This window comes from Carassius auratus, chromosome 14 (genome assembly GCF_003368295.1).
Source record: "Carassius auratus strain Wakin chromosome 14, ASM336829v1, whole genome shotgun sequence".
Taxonomy (NCBI): domain Eukaryota; kingdom Metazoa; phylum Chordata; class Actinopteri; order Cypriniformes; family Cyprinidae; genus Carassius; species Carassius auratus.
The window spans coordinates 5,922,427-5,935,275 of record NC_039256.1 but is presented as its reverse complement, the minus strand read 5'-3'; the positions used below and the strand labels follow the sequence as shown (position 1 = coordinate 5,935,275).

The 12,849-nt window shown below is 36.6% G+C and overlaps 1 protein-coding gene across 1 annotated transcript in view; it reads right to left on the bottom strand.

Moving 5' to 3' along the window:
- The window catches only part of LOC113114350 (AF4/FMR2 family member 2-like), a 198,513-nt gene that overhangs the window by 125,958 nt on the left and 59,706 nt on the right, over positions 1-12,849 (bottom strand). Inside the window, exon 3 of the mRNA XM_026281262.1 lies at positions 3,279-4,127. Within this exon, the coding sequence (XP_026137047.1) occupies positions 3,279-4,127 (849 nt within the window). The remainder of the gene's footprint in view (positions 1-3,278; positions 4,128-12,849) is intronic.

Sequence of the window (12,849 nt, the reverse complement as noted above, 5' to 3'; positions counted from 1 at the left end):
TATCTGTCTGTCGATGTCTCATACACAGACCAATAAAAAAACCAAAACAAAGAAAGAAGCTGCTCCTTCACAGCAAGCAGCACAACGCTAGACACTAATCAATACTCCAGGCGATAGCAGAATGCTTCCGAAGCCATTTAGCACAGTCTTATCACTCTGTCGAGCGCTCAACCTGTCAAAATGGTTTGTGGTGGGGTGGCACTAGGGAACATTTCATGCCTATCTAGGGGAACAAGCTTCTGCTTTTCAAGCCAAAGGATGGCAAGTTTTAGGAGTTAATCTTTCAGCAGTGGCAGTCTAAAGATAATACAATTAAGCCAGTTATTATGACTCTGACAATTAATGCTGATAACTCTGATTCATTTTAGTGTACTGGCTAATGATTTGTTTCAATTAAATGGATAAAACTTCATCCTGAGTCCTGAATTAATATTTTGTTATCTCTTTTCTTTTCTTTTTCTAAGTGAAATAAATATTTAAATACAGTTTTTACAGCATTTTTCAAATAAAAATGTGCATTTAAGGAAACGTTCATTCTTAATAATACAGATTCCTCATGTTACTGTGACCAGTTCTTCAATGCATGGCACTTCAACTGAATAATTAGTTTGCTTTCAAAAATTTAGCAATTGTTATTGACAATTATCACTGAAAATTGTGATGCAGTTCAGCAAATTGGCATGTTCAGATATGACCTAGATAAAACCAAATGATTGATTTATTAATTTAATAAGTTTTTAGTGAAGTAAATATGTTGTTGAATGCTCTCAAATGTTGCATTATTTTGCTTCCGATATGTCATCTTCTTCACAGTTTTGTTTTGCCTGAATCATCACAAAGAACCAGCTTAGAAATATTTGTATGTGAGTCGCACCATTACCACTGATATTTCCCATTTAAAAAAAAAGAAAAAGATTTAAGCAACCAAAGAGCCTTCTGTCAATTTTTGAGCACAATACAATACCATCCGCTCATGTGACAACAAAGAAAACCTGGGAGGATATACAATCAGGAAAGTCTTTCACACAATTCACCACCTCAGCCAGAGCGAACCTGGATAAATAATCCTGAAGAGCTGCGGAATAATAAGTAGCAAGCACAACAGAGTACAGGTGAATCCCACGAGAGCTGCTTCTACAGAATCCACTCCTTTTAACAAACTAAAGCTACGCAAGGCAGGGTGAAAGAAAATCAAATCAATGTCCTTGAAGATGTTTTCTTTTCTCCAGAGGACCATCTTGAAAGAGTGGCTCTGCATGCACTCTCTTGCGTTCTATTTCAATCCTACTAGCCCTGTTTTCATAACTCTCTGCTTTTTCTCCATTTATTTATTTAATGTTTCTAGATTTTTTTCCCCTTTTGCATCTCTCTATTTTCTCTTTCAGGCAGTGAATCATCTGCCAGAAGGAGGGGTAGGGAAAGATGGCGTAGGCCCAGCTGGGGCCCACCCTACGGGGGTGGGGGGGTTTCTTCTCTTTCTATAACAACATCCATCTCCATTTTCCTGCAAGCTGACCGGTACGAGGGCACTCTCAGAGCAATTAAAATTCCCTAGGTTTTCACTCTTGCCACATGCATAACTGTACGGCGCGAACGCACCATATGCTTCAAGATGGGCAATAGTGCAATTTGCAGCCTGATGGCCGTCGAGATCCCCATAGAACAAAGAGAAAGAACAGCTGGCTGCCTCGCCATGGTTGGATAGCAGCAAGTCAACCTGTTCAATCATACGCCACTCTTGTTTACCGCACCTTATCTTATTTGGTTTGTTTGCTTTATGTGGATTAAGCCCGCAGGTAAGGGTGATAGGAATTTCAACCTACTGCTCAAACAAGCTCAAGGCATCAATACAAGGCTATTTTTCAAACCCCGTTCTGTAAATACAGGAAAATTATGTCTCACAAGATACCAACTCAAAGTGAAGGAATTCATTAGTTGCTGCTGGGTTTTTATATAGCCAAACTTGAGCCTGAAGCATAATAACAGAACTATTAGCCCGCCAAAATCTATTATCTTTATCTAAGACCACCTATTGGCTAAATCCTAAATGATGGTATTCCCTGTCCTAAAGGGTCATGCTGAGCCTTCAACTGTAGTCATTTCTCTCTACAGAATGCCGTGGGATCAAATGCCCCTATTGGCAGCCATTCAGAGGAAGTGACGGCACTGGATAGCCTGTAAATGGCTTCAGCGTGGCTCATGTATCACGCAACCCGAGAAAGGTCAACTGAACTCCACTCTAAGCATCAACCTCACAGAAGGGAAGAAGTTAACATTGCCTGTGATAAAGCTCCAGTGTCTTAACCTCCGGAGGGTTAATTCAGAGCATATGGACCCCTGCATTGCAAAGAAATATGTATGTGTCTACATGTTCAAGACATGGAGGGTCTTCCGAGGTGTTTTAGGAAAATGACTCTTGGGATGCTACCCAAAGTAAAGATGAAATAGTCGACATTCATACTTCTTTTCTATGTGAAGAACTTTCATGTCCTAGAGAAAGATACATCTCACAACAGCATTACAAAAGACCACTCAACATTTCTAGAAACAGTATGTACTGAAGAGAAAAAAAGTTATTTGTTCATCATAATTATACATCTATGCACAGAAATTATAGCCCCCCACCCCCTCCCCCAAAATAAAATGTCTAGGCAGTGATGACAAATTTCATCATTCTTTAACCCTTATACCATACAATTGGGGCATGTTTGGGAAAACACCTACAACAACTGAAGAAAGAGGTGCATTATTTCCCTCAAAAGTATTGTTCTGATTCTGAAATGCCAACATTTCAAAGCATTGGATATAACTGGGAAATATAAAAAATAAAACTGACCCATGTTGTTCTACTTCGTTCAATCACACAGATCTTCGGAACAGTTTTAACTCTAGAATTTCTTCTCCTCTGAAAGGAAAGTTAATATTAACTTCAACAACCTGAACATGGTAAATCACTGAGGTCAGAATTTCCCTCCATTCAAGCTGAAAAAAAGTGATCTTTAAACATGCCAACAAGAGGACTTCTTTGCAGAGTAGGTAGGTTCACAGGAAAGCCTGAGATTCATTAGCTGATTATTAATGAAGCACTCCATTATGTCAACCCCTCATTCTGCCAGGTTTCAATGCAAAACAGACCTAGCCAGGGGAAAGTCAACAGAGCCAAGCCTATCTGCCAACTGTTCCTGTCCAACTACCGCTGCATCCAAACGAGAGCAAATGATTACAACATCTGCAGGAAGCCTGCCCTTTGACTAAGATGTAAAAGCGGTCACACTCACCTCTCCAGATTGTGGCAGTGTCAGCTTGGGAATTTTGCCCTTGGTCCCAGCCGTGCTGCTTTTGGTATCCAGCAGACCTCCGAATGGCACACTGTTGAACACTTCCACCAGCTCCACAGGGGGTTTGAGCTCTGGGGAATCATTTGGGACCTGGTCTTGGCCATCCATGGGCCTGACGTAGGCAGTAGGTTTCTGCTGCACAGCGTTGCTAGGCTTGCAGTGGAGGCCTTGGGGGAAAGTCGGTGTTGAGAGGCCGCTAGGGAGCAGGGACGTAGAGGCCACTGGTGAGTTTGAGCCATGGGAGCACAAGTCCTGCTCGGCGGGAGACTTTCCAAGGCCAAGCTCAGCTGTGGCTGGTACTTTGCCAGACTGGGCCTGCTTCCTGTTGGAGTGTGACGAAGTTGTAGGTCCGCTAGGATTGGGACTCGAGTCCTCTTGGTCCTGATCATGTCTACTAGAGGTCTGCTCATGATTGGAGTGCTTCCCCCGGTTGACCGCTTGAGCGGTCTGGGCACCACTTGAACCGTGACCCCCTCGGGACCAGTCTGAAGACCGAGACTTTTTGCCTTGATGTCCATGTACAATGCTAGAGCCTGGCATGGTGTTGGCAGGTGGTGGGGGCATGGAGGTGCTTTGACTTCCAGGTTGGGAGGGAGCAGTTCGGCTCCGCTGAGCCTCAGGGAAAAAGCCTGGCTGGTCGGGTTTCTCCACTGGAGTTTGGGGAACAGAGTTCTTAGGAATGCCCACAAGGTGACTCTGGTTAGAATGGCTAGTCAGGAGCTCCTTCATTTCATCGTAATTTCCAAGAGTGTTTTGGACCCTGTTGGCCAGGGCATCTCCTTTGTTAGTCTGAAAGAAAATATATAACACTCTTTATAATAATAATAATAATAATAATAATAATAATAATAATAATAATAATAATAATAATAATAATAATAATAATAAATGCAACCATTTTCCTAACAAAGGTATTTTACTTTACATTTACTTTGAACAGTTTTCCCCAAAATTAACATTCAAAAAGCTGATTTATATTATTTCAGAACTACTGTATATTTGCAGTCTCCTCAAGTCAATACAATACTTATGTGAGAAACACACAAAACATAAAGACATTTACTTAACACTTTTTTCGATTAAAAATTCTTGATTCTTGCTTAATAAAATGCATATTACTAGCATACTGGCTGTTTATTAGTTTGATCATTTTTTAGATCCCTTAATCCTACCCCATACCTAAACGTAACAATCACTGTACTAACTATTAATCAGCAGCAAATATATTTAAAACTAAGTAATTTTGATCTCATTTCAATAGTATATTTTACTGGAAAGCAAGACAAACATGATTAGGAATTTTTTTTCTCTCCGGTAACATTTTAGTTTAGGGACCCATTCTCAATATTAGCTAGTTGCTTATTAGCATGCATATTACTAGCATATTTTCTGTTTATTAGTACTTACTAAACAAAAGTCAAGAGTGTGTTTAGTGTTCACAAAACCTTTCTCGGTATGTACAGATCTAAAGACTGCATGTGTTAATATAAAAAAAAAAAACAGAGAATTTATCACGAGCTTTAGCTGACTAGACCATAAACATAATTCTGAGATGCACGCTAGCTCTCCATATTATGTTAGTCAATATTTATGAAACCCAGCAATGTGTGATCACAGAAATGGTCAGACGCTGTATTTTTATAATCTATTCAGAAAGTGCCATTCCTATCCGTGCCTGTGTGCTGATCTACATAAAATAATGTTTGCAAACATCTCCTGAATTTAGGGTGGGCAAAAAGATTTCCCCTCCAGAAATGTCTATCCAATACTATTCGGCTTTTGCTCACAACAAGAGTCCATTTTATAATAACCATTATCTTTTAGGCACATCATTAGTTGCACAGCATTCTACAGAAGAGAAAGATGCTATTCCACCCCCCACTGATTATTTGCATAATAAGCAAAATTCTTTTTAACGCTCATGCCTTTACTTCTGTATTCATCGCTATATTTAAATTTTCCTTTATTTAAAGGCTCATACCAGCACCTTTATTTTAAAGAGTCTGAATGCAGAGGAATTCAATAAAAGAACGAAATGTGTGCTTCTTTTGTACACTGATACAATTAAAAGCTACGTTAATCCCAGGAAGCAAAAGTAGAGTGATAAATTTGTTAGCATTCTCCATTCATTTCAAATGTATTTGCTACATTAATAACAGTGCAGCTCTTCTAAAATGCAAATGCATCTGGCTTTCAACAACATAAACAGTCAATAAACAAATAATGTTAAATGATGCACAACCAGCATAGCGCACGCAAGGCTATTAAAGCAGTGATTGAATTATGCACTGGACAGTTAACAAGTGACCTTACACACAACAAAGGATCTGATTCTAGATCTTCTCATTCTAACATTAAAACTGACCTCTAACCTAATAAACCCCGAGCACTAATGTCAGCAATTAAACCTGATTAACTATGGTTGTTATTCAGATTTATTATATTGACATTTCCTGAATTACAAAAATAGCATGATACAATATTGTTTGCAAGTCCATATGTTATAAAAAAATATAAAAATAAAATAAAAATAAAGTTTGAATGCAATTTTCATTCATCCATCCATCCATCCATCCATTACTTACCAGTAGCTTTCATTTATATTATATCCAAGCAAAGCCGCAATGTAGTGTTATTATTATTATTATTATTATTATTATTATTATTATTATTATTATTATTATTATTATTATTATTATTATTATTATTATTATTATTATTGGGCAAAAGTTGGTACACATGCTTGTGAACAAAATTATTATTATTATTATTATTATTATTATTATTATTATTATTATTATTATTATTATTATTATATTTTTAAACATTGATGGCATCAAGACAACAGATTAAAACCAACATAATTTATATTTCAGTTTCCGTGGGAATAACTACTTAACATAAATTATAATGTAATAAATTACAATTTTGTATAGTTGGATAGAAAAATAATAAACTAAAAATATTATTATTATATTGAATTTATTATCTTATCTTATCTTAATTTTTTTGTTCATTTATTTATTTATTTTTTATTTTTTTGTCATATTACCACATTTTCAACTATTAATCCTTGTCATTTTATGGAATTTTTTATTTTTTACAAAATAGCACACAATCAGTTTTGTTAACACTTTACTTAAAGCCTTGACCTACAAAGGTGTTCATAATGTTAATTATAATGCATTATATATATTTTCAGAAACAATTGTAATGTTAAAGTGCATTTTAATGTTTGCAGGTTCTTACATTTGAAACATGTTGTCATGCTATTTACTAAAATACACTTTCTATGTAACAATGACTAGATAGCAAATGAATAATAAATGTGGTTACAGTTATCCATGAGGTCATGCAATGCATTATAAAGTGCACTAGAAGAATTCCAAAATGCTTTTATAATGCATTATACTTTATAAATGCATTATGTAAAGGGCCACCAAAATTTTAGACAATAATTAAAACCCGTGTCCACGGTCATTTCTCTGCACAGATGACGTGGGCAGTACTTGGATGGGAATGTGGGCCAGTGTGGCTCTGCTCTGGTGTTTTTAGAGTGAAAGATCTGAAAGGGACAATCTTGAGTGAGAGGAGTGCGTGAACCTCCCAGACGAGGTGGTTCGGTCAATGTGAGGGAAAATCCATCGGGGGCGCACACAAAGAGCTGTTGTGTGAGCTCGACTGCTTGAGTGAAGCATGAGAATGCTGGAGCGCAGCCAGACACGCATTCTTCACGGCAGTTCCAGCTCGGGGGAAGGTGAGAAAGAGAGAAATGCTCGCGTTTAAAGCGTTAATTGCTGACATTTATGTTCAAAGTTTCTTAAAGTTATGAATAAGCCATTTATGAATGATTAATTGTGTACTTCCATTGACGGTTAAAGCTTTTAATAGCTAATTAAAGTATTCATTGGAAAATATAAACACTTTCAAATGGCTAGGTTTAGGAGAGGTTTCAGGATTTAATACATACAAATAAAAAAGTAAATTAAGACAGACATATTTTAATGACGTGTTTTCTGCCTAGGTGCATTATTATATCTTCTTGAAAATAAATTAAAACAGATGAATGATTAAATGAACAAATTATCATCCAAATCAACTTATAAGAAGAAAAAATATAATAATTAGAAGAGCTCCAGTTTTTACTTTTTTATAGTAAATTATTAACAACTCCTTTTGACTTTCAATACAGACCTCTAGAGTTTATCACTGAGCTAAAATTATTGTGTATTTAATCAAAGGCAGAGATCTGTATTTCACCTCCAACCCAGCTAATAGCAAATATGTTTTAATAAGAACATTATGCTAGCATTCCAAACATGCTACAAAAACGTAAACAAATGTTCTCTGAACTTTCAAAGCATCCGAATGGTAAGGGAACATTCCATTTGACCATTTTGCAGTCATAATTGGACCATTACGTTTTGAATGTTCTCTAAACATTCTGAAACAAGTAACCTGTTACATGAACATCCAACTAAAACATTTCAGTAAGAAAGTTCCATGAATGAAGTATGCATAATGTACTATTCCGATGTTTTGAGAACCTTAATAACCAGATAACTTTGACTGAACAGCATTACTGGAAGAATGTTCAGCATTGAGAGAGAATGTTGTGTGAGATGGAAACATTTCTCATCCAATTCAACCGAAATAATCTGAGCTGTTTCAACACATGCATGCTATATCTCTCTATTCTTCCATTTTATCAACAATGGCCTCATCGCAGAGAAAATCGGAGACTAAGTTGATACACAAGAGCAACAGCCATCATACTCAAAAAACTGATGACTTTGATGTACACTAAAAGTTTTGAGAACAAAACATAACATGCATTATCATAAATGCTATCATTCCTTGATTAAAGTATTTTAGCGTGCAATTAGGGGGTTCAGTAACATTATTCACTTTTCAAATGTGATTTTCAGTACTCAGAAGTTTTAAGGGATACAAGATACTTTGTAATAGCCATTACTTAGTTGTCTGGAAGCAGCATCTTGGGAAAAAAGGAAAGCATTCTTCTTTCCCTCGTGGCCTTCTTTACTTCAAGACAAGGACAGATTACCTACTTAAACATACTTAAGTGCTCCAGTGTCAGCTGCCTCTTTAAAACACTCCACAAAGTCTTGGTAAATGCTTGTAATGACTCGTACTGACTTAATTCTTTGAATTGCGCAATACAGCCTTGTGGCAGAGTGAAATCAGGCCAAAATGAACACATGAACAGTTTCATAGAGGCAAAACCGAGGACAGCACCATCAAGAGCAAAGTACTGTACATAGGCTTTTTGTATAAAGCTACTGTATATGTCCATGTCTGTGTGAATGTTTGTGTCCTAAGTGTGTGTTGGATTGTTTGTTTAGGTGGGACCAGCAGTGCAAAGGCAGTTTAATGGGGTCATATTAAAAAGACACTGTGTGTTCTAGAGATTTGGGTACTTGGGCGCTACCACTCTGCGCAGGCTATTCACACACACAATGAGAGTCTTTGTTTTCTCTCTCAATTGCTGACCCTTTCCAGCTTCACCAGAGAATTCTCAGTGTTTCAAAGAATTTCCCATTATGGATGTTAACAAGAACCTCAATATAAACAATCAGTTCACTCGTGAAAACGAATCAGATGTGTTTAGGAGCTATAAATCGTCTTTTAGGCTGACATGCTACATAGGAACGTTAAATGACTGATGAGTAAGGCGGACTTCGACTAAGGTTTTTTCTGGTCGACTAGTTGCTGTTCATTTTAAGCATTAGTCGACTAATCGCACGTTTATTAATAAACAATTTAAATTATTCAAATGAGCCTTTAATTGCCTACAAAGCCTAATAAGCGCTAAAGAGCAATCATAAACATGCCACACCACAGAAGCTATAATTATGAATGTGTCCGGGTAAAACAGTCTGCATTAACATTTTAATAATTCACTGATTAACTAGTGCTTTCTTTGTTCGTGGTTTAAGAGATGAAGTCGGAGACATTAACACTGACTCATCAGATTACATAATCTTAGAATATTTTTCTTCCATTTGAATTGGTTCTTTCAAAACTAGACATTTTCTATAGATATATTTTAATGTCTGTAAGGCAACAATATTGAGTTTCACGCTCAAGTTCACAGAGGCCGAGACGACATAATGCGCATTTGCTTTCATTATTTTACAAAAGCACATTTTGTTGTTATTGTGCACACAAATAAATGTATAGAATTTGCCGATTTGAAAGATATATTACTCTTACTGTATCAGTAGGAGCAAAAATTATGGATTATTTTAAGAGCGAGTGAGCGCACCAGCGCCACCATCTGTCCTGGAGTGAGCACGCTGCTGTGCAGCTTCCGCACAGACACCTAATAGTGGAATAGTGGAATAGTGGACATTTCTCTAGGTAAACATTAGATTGAGTGGCCATGTAAAGTTGATAATACTTGCATATTTCAGATCATAAGCCATATTTGTGGTGGATAAATGATAGGCGAGTGTTTGGATGTCCTGCGGAATGTACTGTATTACTATAGACCAACCGTTAACGATATGACTAACTTCGCCAATGTGAATTAATTTATTTATTTTTTGGAAACTAAGCGACTAATACAATTTTGGTTGACCAAGCCTCTTCTGGCTGACTAACGATTATTAGTCGACTATTAGGGGGCAGCCCTACTGATGAGTATCTCATCATGCAGTAGATTTGCATTGGCTTGATTTGAGTTGGGAATTTCTACGTTTCCATCCAAGTTATGTTCTATGATTTCCATGCCATATGTTCAAGAGAACAAAAACGTAATGTTTTGGATATAATATAAAATCTACTTCAAATTGTCAACCTGTGGTTTCATTAACATTTTAGAATCTTCATGCACACTTTTGTATAACAACACAGGATTTTCATATAGCATCCTAATCCTAACACGTAATTTCCATTATTGACTCAACAAATTATGTGAGTTTGGGGTGGACCACTGGCAGACCAGATGAGGGTGTGTCTGCAAAACCAGTTTGAAAACCTGCTAAAAGTCAATAGTAGTAGTATAATTAATGCTGCGCAAATAACATAATCTTAATATAATATCAAAGTAGTCTTTTATTCCTGAATGATTCAGTGCCTTTGAACGAAACAGTTGAGTAATGATTCAGTAAATGAATCATAAAGACAGTTGCTGAATGTGGAACCACATATTAGCATTGATATATTTCAGATTTAGAGTATTATGCTAGCACAAAGTTCCACATTTAATATATCACTGTTTTGATTCACTTTTATAGAAACAGTATCAAATAAGAACTATTTAATAAAAAAAAAAAATGTCATTAAAATTCCCTGGAATTTATAAATAAATAAAAATAAAAGACCAGATATAGCCTGTACAGTTACTTATTGTTGACTTGCATATTACACTAATATAGAAAAAAGTACAACATATAACACACTGTAGTTTAACTACTTTAAATGAGAAATAGGCTGCACGAGTGTGTGTGTGTGTGTGTGTGTCTATCCTTGACAAGACATTGGCAGTGTTTACAAAAGGGCCTTGTGCTCATCTGCTGTGAGCACTCAGGGCTTTTGCCCCATGGCCAGAAAACCAACAACTGCGATGGTAATGAAGGTGGCAATACCTCCAGATCTCAGTCAAACAGCATCAAAACCTCAGCAGCGCTCAAAAAATAAACCCATACAGCACACAAGCCTCTTCAAATGCAATATTTATGGAAATGCTTATCGTTTGGCCACATTCGTTTTTTGTTTTTATTATTGTTATTATTTTCTAAAGATTCGCTCATTTAGAATTATTTGGATTCATAAACTTAAAAAAATCTTTGAAACCTATGACAACCACTTTTCATGGTCCAACCAATTCCTTCAGCCTACTTTTTTGTTGTTGTTATTGTTGATCAATTTTCCATTTTCATTCAGAAATGCCTCATATTATAGAACTAAAATTGATTGTTCTGTAAAAGTTCTGTTCTACAATGACTTTCTTTACAGAAATGACATCTTTAAAGGTTTTGCATCTCTTTATATGAATCATCCACAAGAACACAAGCATTAAATGCAGACTTAGTTGATGATGGCGAAGTTCAACGTGTTTTTGTACTGCATTCACTCCTTAATTAGGAACAGAAAAAAAACACTGTCTCCAAGTGAACCTGGTGGCAAAAACAAGGCAGCCATAACAACAATTCCCACTGAGTCGAGCTAAATACACACTCGAGCACAACAACTTCAAATCACTCCTGAGCATTAGACTGATTTTATTCAATTCAGACATACTAACCTTTCTATGCAACGCAGATCTAACCACAAAAAAATGTATAAATAAAATAAACACAGAAACAAGGCATTGTGCGAAGGTAGATCTCTATTTGCCCATTTATGACTCAGCAAGTTGCTTGTGGTAGTGGGTAATTTGGGAATATTTACCTTGGGGCAAAAAAAAAAAAAAAAAGAAGAAGAAGAAAAAGAAGAGAAAAGTCTCTCTGTGACTGGGGTGGTATAAAACTCTTGGAGTTGCTCCAGAATTCTGACCTTGGCTGGCTGTAAGCTTTTAAAAACAGCCTTGTACGGAGGAAGCATGTCTAACAGGAGCGAAAGGCCATGAAGGGCAACTTGGGGAGGGGTTCTGATGGGTGGGGGGTGATGTGGGAAACAAGCACCGGGGGCATCAGGGGCACTCGAGCTACGGCACTAAAACCACTGGAACAACTTTGAAGGTGCCAAGTGATCTGGGAACCAGTAAATTAGTCCCAAATAGCTGTTAACGGCACAGTTCCATTAAACAGGATTTAGGGGGATTAGCTAATAGCAGCCTTAGATGAGTGGTCCGGGGTGGGGGGTGGCAAATGGAATAAAAAAAAGAAGCACTCATATCCTAGCTCTCAAGAAGAGGAAGGTTCGTATCGACTTGCGACACGGTAAGGTTGTTAAATATTAGACATGTGCCGGTACTCAGTAATGCGATATATCACGGTAATGAATATGCTTCTAAATACCATGAATAATTATATATTACAAAATATTCAGAATATTCAGAATTTGTAATGCATTTTAAGAATAATTTTCCCAACAACTGGTCAAAATGCATAACGCCGCTGTATGCTGCTTAAAAGACACGTGTGTGCTCTGATAAACGCTGAGACACGCTAAATGAAAGCACATTCACTCTCTGACAGCAGATGCCGCTAAACCGCAGGAAATGCAGCCTTTACCCTAGAAACCCCATAAATAAAGTAGCCGCTCTACTTTTAAAAATGTATTTAAATAGCCATTAAGATTTGTGGATTTGCTGTGTTGTTCATCACAGTGCCAAATACTTAAATATTTAGACATAATAGCCTATTTATTTTCAGTTTTTTTTTTTTTTTTTTACATTTTAATCTGGACTACAACATACCCTAGATACCGTATTGTTTGAAAGTGTTTTGATTCTTTATTTTTCGTTCACACTTAACATTAGGGCTTCATTAGTTAACATTAGTTAATTAATTAGTTAACATAAACTGCCAATAAAAAATTCTTC